At 46.9% G+C, this 15395-nt stretch overlaps 1 protein-coding gene across 2 annotated transcripts in view; it reads right to left on the bottom strand.

The window, feature by feature from the left end:
• Positions 1–10084: 10084 nt before the first annotated feature.
• Positions 10085–15395, bottom strand: part of FBXW12 (F-box and WD repeat domain containing 12) — a 45188-nt gene continuing 39877 nt past the window's right edge. For both annotated transcript variants that reach the window (XM_057312044.1, XM_057312045.1), the window contains one exon: positions 10085–10252. In XM_057312044.1, the coding sequence (XP_057168027.1) occupies positions 10153–10252 (100 nt within the window). In that variant the 3' untranslated portion in view covers positions 10085–10152. The remainder of the gene's footprint in view (positions 10253–15395) is intronic.

Raw genomic sequence — 15395 nt, 5'->3', positions numbered from 1 at the left:
TCCCTGTTGGGTCTTGTGTTGCTGGCTGGGCCTGTAGGGCTGGGGGTCGATGCCCCTTTGACTGAGACCACCCTTGGCCTCAGCAGGAGGCCAGCCTGCCAAATAGAAATGCCCTCAAATCTTGACGAGGCTCTCCTCCTTGGCTGTCTGCTTACTGCCTAAGCCCAGAGACCCCAGCCTCCTTTCCCTTCTGACCAGAGGCCCCACCCCCCACTCAGGTCTTCACGGAGTTTGAAGAGACCCGGGGCTGATAGGATTCCAAGAGGAGTCCCTTCCTTCCCTCTCAGTGGCCCGAAATAAAGTCGTCTCAGAGTCCTTGTCCCTAAGACAGCAGGAGCCACACTGGTCTGTCTGTGCCCACTGGTCCCAGCTGCTTTTCTCTGCCCCGAAGGCCCGCCCTCCTCACCTCTGCCCCATGTCGGGACCGCAGGCGGAGAGGTCAGCAGTCAGGCACCATTGCTGGAGCGTGGGAGCTGTAGGGCTTCAGATGGCGCCCTAGCCAGGTTTTTGTAGTGGCTCAGAATGGCTCGGACTCCCTCACAGGCTGTGGGGCCAAACGATGGGATCTCAGGGAGCAGGCCCGAAGGGGAGTTCAGTCTGGGGCGGACTTGGTCAGGACAGGCGCCCACCTCTGTTCCAGGCTCAGGCCAGTAGCGGTTCCAGGAGACGGGTAGGTGAGGGGAGGAAACCAGGTTCCTGTGTGCCCGGGAGGGTCGAGTGTTGAACAAGCTCAGAACATTGTTCTAGGTAGAGGTGGAGGAGGAAAATCTACCGTGATGACGTAGCAATGTCTAAGTGCTCACGAGAACGGAGATTCCAACGCCAACAGCTCTTTGCGAGTGCACGCTTGGGCCTGGGCCACAGTTTCAGTGTCAGACACTCGTCCAGACTGACCAGTGTCTTCGTAATTGTTCCGATCAGGGTGGCAAAAGTGGGCTCTCGTGGCTGTGTTTCCCACAGTCGTGTTAGTGTGCAAAGGACCTTGTTTCTCGCTGGGGGTGCCTCCAGGGGTTTAGGGAGTGACTTGCCTTAGTAATTGAATTTTCTCCAATTTAAATATTGGAATAATTGTCCAGACAAGATCCGGGAGTTGTGTGTTTTTGTTAACTTTTTTGGTATTTAAAGAACTGTGCTAATTGGTGTAACAGCTGACCTTGTGCTGACAAATGGTGGTATCTTCTTGGAAGGCCCTTGAAACCTTGGGAGTGGGCGGAAGTACTCCAGATCCTCCTGGCCAGCGCTGACAGATGCTGTCGGCTGTGCTGGGGGCCGCAGGGTGGGCCTGGCTGCCCCAGGCTTCTCGGGTGGGCACTGACACTCATGTATCCGGTGCCCTTTCACCCCCCAGCTCTTCCTTAGGCTAACACATTGCAGACCAGATTCAGACCCAGACCATCTGGTGATGCTCCAAGAATCTCCCTTTAGAAGTGTCCTGTTCTAATTAAGGATGATGGCTTATCCCATTGCAAATATTTACCAGAAATCTAAGGCAAAGATAACATCTTGGTATTTGAAAAGAATTTGTTCCATGATTGCAGTTCGGGGGTTTTGTTTTTAAGTGTTTGGATTACCTGGCTGATACGTGCACTTGAAGCAGAATGATCTTCGGGCTGTCCCAGAGGCCACAGGTCAAGGAAGGTGGGGGGGGGGGATGCTGGGGGCGGGGGCTGGACCCCTGGGGAACTGGGGACTCGGGGTGGTGGCATACTGCCACCTTCTGGTCACGATGTGGAATTTTATCGGAGGCTGCTATGGATATTTCTGTGTCCAGAGCTCTTTAGAAAATCACAACAATGAAAGTTCAGTAGCGCTGGGGCTCAGGGCATGACCTTGTCTTGTCTCTACCCTGACCTCTGGTTTAGATGTGAGATATGTTTTGGGAAGTAGTTGAGTCCTGTAACAGTGAGTGGACTAGTGCAGAAAACAAACCTGAGTGTTTCAAACGGAATATCGATCACTAAAGTGTTGGGAGGGCAAAGCAGAGGTGACCAGCGAAGACTTTTCACCCCTAAACTGGCAGGGGCACAGCCAGGGCTGGGTGCTCACTAATGCTGTAGGACCCTGGGGACCTGATTTCCCCGCCAGGCACCTACTATGAAAATGTCACCATTCCCAAATTCATCTCTTCCCCAAGATCTCAGGCCAGGAAAGCCAGAGACCTGGATTCTAGTTTGTTTGCCTCCCCTGACTTGCTGGGCCTCTGGAGAGAAGGGCAGAAACGTTCTGGTACGTGGCAAGAGCCACCCTGTGTCGCAGGATGGGACCTTGAGTTGGCAGCTGGTAGGATTTAATGAGGAAATGTCAAGGGCTGGATCCGTCCAGCTCCTGGTGGGAAACTGATATCATAAACCGGAGAAGGGGTCATGGAAGTGGCCTTAGCGAGAGAACTACTTCCAGAGCTGCGGGCCTTGGGGAAGCTTTCCAGGGTGGTGAGGCTGAACCTGGCCCTGTCGTGAGAGGTGGGGACGGAGCTGGTACCAGCACCGGAGGGAGCTGAAGCTGGAGGAGGGGCCGCCCCACGTGAATGGAGGCCTTCCGAGGAGGAAGGTGGCACCTGCCAGCCTGTCCCCTGGCAGGAAGGACACTGTGGGATTATTACCCTGGCCTCCTGCTCTACTTCCCAGGCTCCTGCCAAGCCACCTGAGAGCCAGAGGGTGGGGGAGCTGGGCAGGTGCAGAGCGGGGCGGAAAATCGGGTAGGACGGGCCTGGTGGGCAAACGGTGCATCCAGCACGAGCACCCCTTTGCCCTGGGAGGCATATAGCAGGTGTTTTGTTGTTCAGGGCCACAGGGTTAAGGCCATAGTGGGACTTGGTTTCCAGCTTCCGGGGATCCCTCCCCCCACACTCCATGACCTGCTGCTCCTTGGGAAGTGCTGCACAGTCCACCTGAAGGGCCTCAGAAACCGCAGCTCCTTGGAGCTGATCGGCCTCCTCGCCCCTGCAGGCTGGGGGGGTTGCTGGGTGTGCAAATAGGGACCCAAGGGAGACTCGAGCTGCACGCTGTGTAAGACGTGTTCGTCCCAGGGCAGAAGAATCCAGCGCGGGCAGGGCATAGACCCGGTGCAGAGATGCAGGAGGCCACCTGTGTTCCTTACACTCACCCTCCTCCCTGCTCCCAGCCCCACTTGCTGACCTGGAGTCAAGGCAGCAGTGCTCATCATTACGTTTGTGTGTGTGTGTGTGTGTGTGTGTGTGTGTGTGTGTGTGTGTGGCATTGGGGGCAGGCAGAAGCTCTGGCCCCAAGAAAGATGCCTGGTGGAAAGCCCCATGGACTTGGAGCTCTAGGACTGGGTTAGGGCCTGGCCCTGGGGACCACCTTGGGACGGTCGCCCCAGGTTCTGTAAGATGTGGGTCCCTAAGCACCTTTCCAGAGGGACGTCTTGTGAGCAGTATCACTGGAGGAGGTAGGGCCCTGGAGACCCTGAGGGCTAGGAGAGCCTGCAGGACACAAGTCAGCCCTCCGTGGCCCAGAGAGCCAGGCCTGACTTGGTGGAGGGTGAGCCGGAGTCCGCCCGATGCCTTGTTGGAGGAGGACGGGAAGGGGAAGGTGTACCACCCCTCACCCTGGCCTCCTCGCTCTGCCCCCCGGGCAGCCCAGCCTAAAAGAGGTTTCTCGACTTCTCATGCCCAGGTTCCTGCCTGGGGTCTCCCTGGATTCAGGCTCCAGGCGATGCAGGAAGGCCCTGCCTTTGCCCTCTGTCTTGCCAGCACCCCCACCTGTACCCTCGCAAGTGAGAAGTGCTGCTGTGGCACTGTCCACTGATTGGGGGCTAGGCTGGGGGAGGCATAGAGGGTGTCTTTTCCTGGGCAGGGGGAGGTTGAATCCATCCGGAGGGAGTGACTTGCTCAAGATCACCCAGTGAGGAGGACTAGAACCAGCTTCTCCGGACTCCCAGATGGGAACCTTGGACTCCTGCTGCTCCGTGCTGCCCGGGTTCAACTTCCTACCCTGCCCTGGCCCGTGGGGGAGCAGTGCTCAGGTTCCCTGTGCCGCCTCCTGCACCCCCGTGTCCCCAGCTCTGTTATTGGACCAGGTCCTTGGGTCTCTCGGGGCACCTGCCAGGCCCGTGTTCTCTGTTTCTTGGACATCATTCAGTCTTGGTTTCCCATCTGCTCCCCTGCTTCTTGCCTCCAGTGGTTGCGTCCATTTCTCCTGTTTTGTTTGTTTGTTTTGTTTTTTTTCATTCCTATATTTGAAGGGAGTCATATTTAGGATTTTTAAATCTTTGTGTTAAAGTTTTTATTTTTTTAATTTTTAAAGATTTTATTTATTTGACAGAGACACAGCCAGCGAGAGAGGGAACACAAGCAGGGGGAGTGGGAGAGGAAGAAGCAGGCTCCCAGTGGAGGAGCCCAATGCGGGGCTCGATCCCAGGACCCTGGGATCAGGACCTGAGCCGAAGGCAGACGCCCAATGACTGAGCCACCCAGGCACCCCTGAAGTTTTTTTTTTATTTTTAATTGAACTGTAGTGGACATATTAAATTAGTTTCAGGCGTGCAACATAGAGATTCAGCAATTATACACATTATGAAATGCTCACCACGGTAAATATATTACAATATTACTATTTCCTGTGCCATGTTTTCATCCCCATGACTTATAATTGTAAGTTTGTACCTCTTACTCCCCTTCACCCACTTTGCCCATCCTCCTCACCCCCTTCCCCTTATTAGGCAACCACCAGTTTGTTCTGTGTTTATGAGTGTTTCTCATTTTTGTTCATTTTTTTAGATTGCACATGTAAGTGGACTCATACGGTATTTGTCTTTATCTGACTTATTTCACTGAGCATAATAACATCTAGATCCATCCCCGTTGTTGCAAATGGTAAGATTTCATTCTTTTTTTTATGGCAAATAATCTGTTGTGTGTACATGTGTCTGTGTGTCTATGTGCAGGCGTACACACACACACACACACACACACACACACACACACACACACACCACGTCTCTATCTGCTCATCCGTCCATGGGCAGAGGCTGCTTCCATGTCTTGGCTACTGTAAATCTTGCGGCAATAAACATAGGGATGCGTAGCTTTCTGAGTTAGCATTTTTGTTTTCTTCAGGTAAGTGCCCAGAAGTGGAATTAAGGCATCTTATAGTATTTCTGTTTCCAATTTTTTGAAGAAGCTTCAGACTGTCTTCCAGATTACCTTCCACCGACAGCGGGAAGGAAGGGGTTCCCTTTCCTCCACATCCTCACCAACACTTGTTGTTTCTTGTCTTTTTGATTCTAGCCATTCTGACATGTGGGCGGGGGTAGCTTACGGTGATTTCGATTTGAATAACGACGTGGAGCATCTTTTCATGTGTCTGTTGGCCATCTGGGTGTCTGTCTTCTTTGGAAAAATGTCTATTCAGGTCCTCTGCCCGTTTTTTAAATTAGATCGTTTTTTTGGTGTTGAGTTGTAGAACTTCTTTTGTTTTGGATATTCTTTGCATATCTTATAAATTTTACTATTTTGAATATTAACCCCTTATCGGAGGTATCATTTGCAGCTCTCTTCTCTCAGTTGGTAGGTTGCCTTTCTATTTTGTTGATGGTTTTCTTCACTGTGCAAAAGCTTTTTAGTTGGATGTAGCCTCACTTGTGTATTTTTGCTCGTTTCCCTGGCCTGAGGAGACAGAGCTAGACAAATGCTGCTAAGGCTGATGTCCAAGAGCTTTCTGGGCCTCGGCGGTCGGGTTACATCTCTTGCTGGGTGGTACCCATTGTACGGACGCACCGAGAAGATCTTTTCACCAGTTGAAGGACGTTTGGGTTGTTTCCAGTTTGGGGTGATTATGAATACAGTTGCTGTAAGCATTTATATACAGGCTTTTGTGTGATCAGTTTTCATTTCTCTTGGGTAAGTACTTAGAAGTGGGATTGCTGGGTGATATGCTAAGTGCGTGTTTTATTTCATAAGGAATTGCCCAGCTCTTCACAAAAACGGCTGTAGCATTTTGCATTTCCGCCGGCAGTATCATGGGGCTCTGGTTGCGGCATGTCCTCGAGCTCCTGGCATTGTCCGTCTCGCCACCTGCCCCCTCCCATCTGACGGGTGTGCACTGGTGTCTCACTGCGGTTTTAATGTAGATTTCCTTCGTGGCCGGTGACGTGGCACACCGCATGAACTTGTTGGCCTCTGTGTATCCTCTTCGGTGAGGTTCACGTCTCTCCCCCACTTGTAATTGGGTTGTTTTCTTGTTGAGTTTTAAGAGTTCTTTATCTATTTGGGATGTAGGTCTCTCAGGGCTCAAAGGATTTGGGGGCTCATCATGGAAAAAACCAGAAGAGGCAGTAACACACACACGCTTTACTGAGAGGGGCTTGGAGAGTGTTCTGTGGAGAGGAAGTTCCTCATCTCACAAGACTGTCTGGAAGCTTGTGGCACAGGGGCGACCCTCCAGGAGGGGAGGACGGCAAGGGTACTCTGGGAGAGAGGAGGAGATGGGAGCAGGCGGCTTCTGTGCCTAGGTGTGCGTGTGGTGTGGGGGGCTCTGGGTCAGATAGCCCCCGATACTGTAGCAGCCTGGCACCTGTAGTCACAGGGCTCTGGCCTAGCAGTGGGTAGGAGCTGTCAGGTGAGCCTTCGGTGGGGGTGGGAAAAGCAGACAGGCTCTGAATGGCTAAAACTCTGCTTGTTTGGGTCATTTCAAAAATAATGTGTTCAAATTTGAATTTGGCACCAGTTGGCTTTTAAGGTAACGGGTCTTGTGCCCGTTTTTAGAGCCAGTGAGAAAGCATCCCTAGGATCGAGAATCCTAGAGAGGATTCTCTATAGGATTCCCTATAAAGTCACAAACTAGGATTTCAAAACCCTTTTTTTGGAGCCAGTCTGCCCATTTAGTGGTAGAGAGCCAGGAGAATTGATCCAAAAAGGAAAAGATTCTGATTTATCTGTTTAGTTCGCAGACCAATATTACGGCGCCTTTGGCGTGGGTCCCTTACTCTGTAAAATTTGGCGAGTGGTGTTCACCCACAGGCAGGAGGATGTGCTAACAGGCACTAGACACCCCCACCCCCATGAGCCATGTGGGGCTAGGGTGACTGGCCACTGAACGTGTGGTCGCACTGGTAAAGGTTGAAGGAAAAGACGCGACCACAGAGTAGGGGGTTAAAGTCGAAGGTCATCTGCCGGGGGCCTCTGTTGGTCTCCTGGGAATCACCCATATGCTGGTACCCCATTCAGGGCAATCAGTTCTGTTAAATAACAAAAATTCAACCAAGTCAATTTTAAAGGTCCGAGGGGCTTTATTAATCCATTTGTGAATTGGGCAGCATCTCCATCTAGCAAGTAAAGGGGAGCTCCAAAGGGCTACAGAAGAGGAAAAGCTTTTAAAGATGGGGGGGGGGGGAGAAGGAGATTATTAGCAAAGAATTCATTGTTTTAGGCCAGGTTGCGCTCCTAAGGGGAACAGAAGGGGTCGAGCAGTCAATCTCATAGTGCTGACCAGGAAAGTCCCATGTGGACTGGGTAAAGGTGACATTTCGGGGGGGCTGAAACTGCAGCTAGGTTAAGGTCCCAAGTCCACCAACCAAGACCTAATACCTAACCTAAGGGACACCATGTGGGGCCTTGGTTTCCTTTTTCACAGATCTCCTGGGTGTCAGGAGCAGGTCCAGTTGGCTCCAGTGCCTGTAACGGAGTGAAGTACACGAGAGAGGATGCCTTGCTCTCTCTGGTAAAGTCCTTACTAACTAGAACGTGTTAGTCAAATCTATAACCACTTGAACGTATCCATTCAGGCAATGATACCTGGTAGAGGAGTTCTAGCAAGAGGAGTAGCCCTGTTCAGTTCTCTGCAGCTGTAGCAAGCCCCCACCCAGTAGCCGTGGCTTTCAGCACAGGCAGCCCAGGGAACCAAAAGAAGGGGTGGGGGTGGGGGGTCAGCACCCCTTCTGTAACTAAGCTGGGCCAGCACCCTGCAGGTGCAGGTAGGGGAAGTGAACTCTTCCCAGCAGTGCTGCCGCCCACGAGCTTCCGGTGGCTGAGACAGAAACAAAACCTGGCCTGGACTTGCGAGCATAGGTCGAAAGTGGACTGCCAGCGCCCTGTTCACAAAAAGGAGGGGCGAAAACACCACTAAGTGTATTATTTCTGTGGCTTCTCGAATGCTTTTCACCACAAACCCAAATTACAGTAGTTCCTTTATTAAACCTTGGTCAAATTACCTTAATGGGTGTGTGACCTCTGTGTAGTCTTGGGACCTTGACTGATGTCAACTCCACCCCCAAGGAGAGTATGGTTATAGTTAGGAATTCTCTGGAGAGAGTGGTTTCTCCGTTTTTAATCCACCCAAACCTGAAGCTGAGAGAGGCAGCTCTCCCCATCATCCTTCTCCAGTGGGGAGGCTTCCCTTCAGTTTACCTACAAGGAAAGGACTGTTACTTTTCTGAGGGTCCCGGACCTTGCAAATCTGTGAGCCGACCTCTGCTTTGGCAGGGGCCCTGTGTTCCATCGTGGAGTTCTTTAAAATTCTAGGAATAAGGCATGCAGCATTTCTTCACTTTTCCGGATTTACCCTTTTTCTTCATTCCTCAACTTAGAAGGGTTCCCTTCATTTCTGGCCCCTTCACCATAGACTTTAAGGCTTTCTTTTGCATTTGCAGTTTTGAACAATGTTTGGTGCTGTGTGTAGAAAGTTTCCTCTGCCTAGCTTGACCACCTTTTTCTGGAAAATGAAAGCCCAACAGCAATTCAGTTTTGTCTCTAAAGTATTCAGAAATCACAGGCCCCGTGGGATCCTATTTACTCCCGTTTCCTCGGACAAATTACGTGCTTTGTGCTCATGCACGAATAGTCCGCAGATTTTTGCCTCTGTCGCCTCTTCCGCCTGTGTGTCCTCTGCCACATATTCCCTTTGTCACAGAGATTAGAGCCTCCTGGGCTTTCCTTAGTCACCATGGCTACGTTTTTGTTTTTGTTTTTTTAATGGAGGTAAAATTGGTATAGGACATGATACTCATGCCGGGTGTAGGCCAGGGCTACTTCTAAATCACTTTTCTAAATGACACGAAAGAGGATCTTTAAAAAAACATAGATCTATAAAATATAGTTCTTTCTTTGTTAAAAAAAATATTTGGGTTAGATCCTGCAGCTGTCTGTGTGACTTGACACTTGGACTTTCCACCCTGTGTTAGAATGTATTCCTCCTCACGGACCCTGATTCAAACCTGCGACTGTCCCAGAACCGTCACGTGCTGTGTACAATGATGCTCCTGTCAGCTTCTCCACCCAGCCTTGTCCATCTCCGGGGACCCTCCACTGACTTCCTTTATCTTCCTGGTCACAGCCTCAAGTCTGTTTTGAGGAAGAGGGACTGGTGGGCACTCTAACAGCCCAGAAACGCACACAGCTCCTTGGAGAAATCTCCCATTGAGATCACATCCTCATGGGAGAACTGTGTCCCCCCCTCATGTCCTCTTTCTTCCAGTCCTCCTCTCAGAGCCAGAACAGCAGACCCATAGGTCTTAGGCTTGATGTATTAGTACTCTCTCCCCAAACTCTGAATCCTGAACCAGGGATGCAACCTAGGGGGCAGTTCTCTGTCATGTCCGGTGGCTGTGAGGATATGCACAGTGAAACTTCCATGTGATTTAGCTTTCGCTATATTTCCTAGTCCTCTCAAGTATTTTTTATTACCATCTACATTCTGAGTCGCTTCTAGCTACCGTCAAGTATTAACGTCTATGTTTTTCTAATACATTTATGTTTTGCTTACATTTTAGAGAACACTAATACAGATGACCTTGACTTCTACAATTTTTTTTAAGTAGGCTCCGCGCCCATTATGGGGCTCGAACTCACAACCCTGAGATGAAGAGTTGCTGCTCTACCAGCTGAGCCAGGCGCCCCCGATGCCTTCACCTGTAAACCAGCCTCAATCCTAAGTCACTCTTTCTCCTGTTATAGGCTCCCCTTGAATTGAGTTGTGTGACCAGTTATATTTTGCTGCCTTAGTATTCTAGACTCTTCCTGCTGGCGAGGACAAAGGACGGGTTGCTCCTGCCAGCTGTACGGCGCCGGATCTGTAGTAGCTGTTAGTGAAATCTGCTTCTTTCCTAATATCACTAAAATAATCATTCTGGGTTTGCAAACAGAATTCTCTTTACTACATTGAGGGAGATGATGCAAAGTTAATTCCATTAGTTTCCACGTTACATATGCAAAGAATACATGACCAGAATGCTGGATTCCCGAATTCTTGACATCACACATACTATGCTCATATTATCACAGATTGCTTTGGAGACATAGCTGCCAAAAGAAAAAACAAGATCATCAGTGGACAAACGGGAAAGTAGTGATAGCCGTTGTTGAGAATACTAAATTTGAACCCGACAAAGATATGAATATTCTTCCCAAATCAACTGGTCCTTTGGTCACTGAAGCTATTCTGAGATTTGGTTTTGATGCACAGATCTGACAGGTCTGCTGATTATGAATTGCAAGAGCAGCGATCCCAACCTGCTGAGAGAGCACTGCCAGAATTCGCACGATAATCTAGCAAATCAGAGACATTATTTAATAATGCTGAGGGGATATTTTTTAAAGATTTGTTTTATTCATTAGAGAGAGAGAGAGTGCTAGCGAGAGCAGGGGAGGGCCAGAAGGAGAAGGAGAAGCAGACTCTCTGCTGAGCAGAGAATCCGATGCAGGGCTCGATCCCAGGACCCCAAGATCATGACCTGAGCTGCATGCAGATGCTTAACCAACTGAGCCACCCAGGCGCCCTGAGAGACAATATTTTTATTTTAAAATAGGATTCTGCTCCCTTTGATTATGCCTGCCCTCTTCCGGGCGAATCCCTAAGAGGCCATGCCCCCTCCCCACGGGGGTGATGTAGAGCTTGTGGGGCATGGCCCTGTCAACCATTCTCATCATGTATTAATGAGGTGATACTCCTACCCCTCTTCTCCAGGAGTCCAGAACTGTCAGGGTAGAGTTCTGGTGACCATCCCTGCTTTGTACTAACCCAAGCAAAGGTGGTGCCTTTACCCCTCCCCTGCAAAGACTGAGTCGAGCCCTGTTGACCATTTCCTCCCTGCACTAAGATGAGTGGAGGTGGCCCTCCTTCCTCTTTCTCTTCAAGCACTGCAGAGACAAGTAATAGCTAAAAACTCCTCAAATTTGGTAAACCTACAGATTGAAAAAGCTGATCAAACGCAAGCAGGTTAAATTCAAGGAAATCTACATCAAAAACAATAAATTTCTGGAAACTAAAGACAGAAAATAACTTGAAATCAGCCTGAGAAAAATGACAGTTTTATCTATAGAAGAACAACACCTCTAATGACAGTGGATCTCTCACTGGATACCATAGAAACCAGAAGGAAATAACACAACATCTCCCAAACGCTGAAATAAGTTAATACACCAGTGAAGAGACCAATCTTGGCACAATGTGCATAAAAATCACGACCCAATTAGATGCTGTCTACAGGAAAACCACTTCAATTATAAGAAGTAGGCTGGAAATAAAATGAATGGAAAACAATGTCACATACAAACATTAATCAAGAGGGAGCAGGAATAGCTAAATTAATAACAGGTAAAGTAGACCTCAGAGCAAAGAAAATTGCCAAGGATAAGGAGAGACATTACACAAACATAAGAGGGCCAACTAAGCAAGAAGTCGTAATACTAAACGTATACGTACCAAGTAACAGAGCTGCAAGATACATGAAATAAAAACTGATAGAATTTAAAGGAAAAAGATTCCACATTTATAGTCAGAAAATTCAACAATCTCCTCTCATAATTGATAGAACCACTAGATCAAAGGTCAGAAAGGGTACGAAGAACTGAAACAGATCATCAACAAAGCGGTGCCATTGCTATTCCATCCGACAAGAGCAGGGTACACATTCAAACATTCACCAACATCCACTATGCCCCAGGTCATAAAGCCAAGTTCGACAGACATAGAAGGAAGAACATATGGAGTAGGCGCTCTATAATTGATTCAAACTAGAAATCAACAAGATAGTAATAAAATATCCAAACACTTGAAAAATAAACACACTTTTGAATAATCCATGGGTCTTTTCTCCTGAAACTAATATTACATTATATGTTGACTAACTGGAATTTAAATAAAAACTGGAAAATAATTAGTCAATCCATGGGTCAAAGGGGAAAAGGGAAATTAAAAAGTATATGGAGGGGCGCCTGGGTGGCTCAGTCGGTTAAGTGCCTGCCTTTGGCTCAGGTCATGATCCCAGGGCTCTGGGATGGAGTCCCTCTCCCTCTGCCACTCCCCCTGCTTGTGTTCTCTCTCTCTCTCTCTCTCTCTCTCTCAAATAAAAACTTTTAAAAAAAGTATATGAAACTAAGTGAAAATGAAAATACGATCAGTTGGAATTTGTAAGTTGCAGCCAAAGCAGTGCTTAGTGAGGAATTTAGAGCATCAGATGCTAATATTTAAAAAGAGAGGTCTTGAGATGCGTGGGTGACCAACTCTTAGTTTCGGCTCTGGTTGTGATGATATCAGGGTTGTTGGAGCAGGCCTGTGTTGGGCTCCACACTCAGGAGGGGGTCTGCTTGAGATTCTCTTTTTTTCTCCCTCTGCCCCTCCCATGGCTCACTCATGCACTCTCTCAAAAAAAAAAAAAAAGTCTCAAAGCAATAATCTGAGTTTCTACCTCAAAAATTAGAAAACAAAATAAACCAAAGCAAGAAGAAAATAAAAGAGCAGAGATGAAACTAAGAAAAAAGACAAAAGAAAAGCTATTTATTTGAAAAGATAATTAAAAGTGATAAACCTCTATTAAGACTGACAAAGAGGGTCACCTGGGTGCCTCAGCTGGTTAAGCATCTGCCTTTGGCTCAGGTTATGATACCTGAGTCCCAGGATCGAGCCTCCCATCAGGTTCCCTGCTCAGAGGGCAGTCTGCTTCTCCCTCTGCCCCTCGTCCCACTCTCATGCTCTCCTTCTCTCTCTCAAATAAATAAAACCATATTTTATATATATATATATATATGAATGACAAACAAAGAAAAAAAAGACAAATTACCAGTGTTAGGAGTAAAGGAGTCGAAATCACCAGACTCTGCATATATGTAAAAGACTGAAAGAAACAAGTTACATGAAATGACTAATTCCTGGAAACCACGAACTACCAGAACTCAGCATAAAAGAGATCATCCGAATGGTGCTATAACCATTAAAGAACTCCTAGTTGGGGCACCTGGGTGGCTCAGTTGGTTGAGCGTCTGTCTTGCACTCAGGTCTTGATCCCGGGGTCCTGGGATCCAGTCCTGAGTCGGGCTCCCTGCTTAGCGGGAAGTCTGCTTCTCCCTCTGCTCCTCCCCGCTGCTTGTGCTCTCTCTCGCTCTCTCTTCCTCTCTCTCTCTCTCTCTCACACACACACACTCGCATGCCCATGCTCTCTCTCAAATAAATAGAAACTTTAAAAAAAATTCTTAAAAAGAATTCACAGTTATGAAGTCCTGGGATCAAGCCCTGCATCAGGCTCCCCGCTCAGCAGGGAGTCTGCTTCTCCCTCTCCCTCTCTCCCTGCTCATGCATGCTCACTCTCTCTCTAATCAATAAAATCTTAAAAAGAAAAATCAATCACTGTAATTTGTCTTATTAACAATCTAAAAAGGAAAAATCATATGCTCATAGTAATTGACGCAGGAAAAGCATTGGCAAAATTAAACATCTATTGATGATAAAAACCCTCAGCAAACCAGGACTAGAATGGAACTTCCTCAACATAGTAAAGGGCAACTACGAGAACATACAGTGAATATCATAATGGTGAAAGACCCAACACTTCCTATAAAAAGCAAGGATATCTGCTGTCCACTCCAATGTTGTTACTGAAGGTTATTATTATTATTAAGTAAACTCCACACTCAACGTGGGGCTTGAACTCATGATCCCAAGATTAAGGGCCTCATGCTCTACCAACTGAGCCAGCCAGGCACCCCTGCTATTGAAAGTTATATCCAATGCAATAAGTCAAGAACAAGGAATAAAAGACCTATGGATTGGAAAGCAAGGGGAGAAAAACTGTCTCTGTTGACAGATGACATGATTGTATACATGGAAAATCACAAAATATCTATAGACAATAAGAGCTATTTGAATAATAGTTTAGCAAGATCGCAGGATATAAAATTAGTATTTTAAAAGTCAATCATTTCTACATACTACTAGTGAAAAATTGAAAACTGAAGACATTACTGTTACAGCACTCAAACCACTAAATACTTAGGTAGAGTCTTACCAAATCTTTGCAAAATCTGTGCCTGAAAACTAGAACACTTGATAAAATAGGGAAGATGTAAATAAATTGAGAGACATAAGGTTCACTGATCGGAAGACTCAATTGTAAAGATGCCATTTTCTTCCCAGATTTGTAGACCCAATAGAATTCCAGTAGAAACTCCAGCAGAATTTTTTGTGTGTCCAACTAGGATTCTATTTTTTTTTAATTTAATCTCTATACCCAACTTGGGGCTCAAACTCATGACCCCGACCGAGATCAAGGTTGCACGCTCTTCTGACTGAGCCAGCCAGGAGCCCCTAATTCTATTTTTTTAATTCCCTTAAGTAACCTCCAAGACCAATGTGGGACTCAACCTCACCACCCCAAGATCAAGAGTCACATGCTTCACAGACTGAGCCAGCCAGGCGCCTCCCCGGCAGAATTTGTATAGACATTTACAAACTTATTCTAAAATATGTGTAGAAAAACAAAAAGCAAACATAAAATGTGTAGAAAACAAGGGAACCAGAATAGCCAAAGTAATTTTGCAAAAGAAAAAAGTGGAGGACTCATATCATCAGATTTTAAAATTTCAATGAAGTTACACTTTCAAAGTAGTGTGTTATTATAGAAAGGATAGACACATTGGTCCTTGGAACAAAAGAATCTTGAAATTAACATACATACATTATATATATATATATAGAGAGAGAGAGAGAGAGAGAGAGTCAATTTTTGGCAAAGATGTAAAGGGAATTCAGTGGAGAAAGAATAGGTTTCCCCTCCCCCACAAATGGTGCTGAATAAATACCTGTATTAAAAAAAAAAAGAAAGAAAAAAAAAAGGAAACCTTGATCTATATCTTATCCTATATAAAATTTAATTCAAAATGGATAACAGACTAAAACATAAAATCTCAAACTATACAATTTTTATAAAAACAAAGGGGAAAACCTTAGTGACCTTGGGTTAGGCAAAGATTTCTTAGATATAACATCCAGAGCCAATCATTTTAGAAGAAAAGTTGGAGATTCACCAAAATAAGGACACCTGCTCTTTGGAAGACACTGTTAGAGTAGAAAGACAAACCACGAAGTGGGAGAAAATATTTGCAAATCCTTATCTGATAAAAAATTTATATTCCAAATATATAAAGAACTATCAAAACTAGATATTAATAA

Source organism: Ursus arctos, unplaced genomic scaffold, assembly GCF_023065955.2.
Source record: "Ursus arctos isolate Adak ecotype North America unplaced genomic scaffold, UrsArc2.0 scaffold_14, whole genome shotgun sequence".
In the NCBI taxonomy this organism is placed as follows: Eukaryota; Metazoa; Chordata; class Mammalia; order Carnivora; family Ursidae; genus Ursus; species Ursus arctos.
This window is presented reverse-complemented; position numbering and strand designations above follow the sequence as displayed.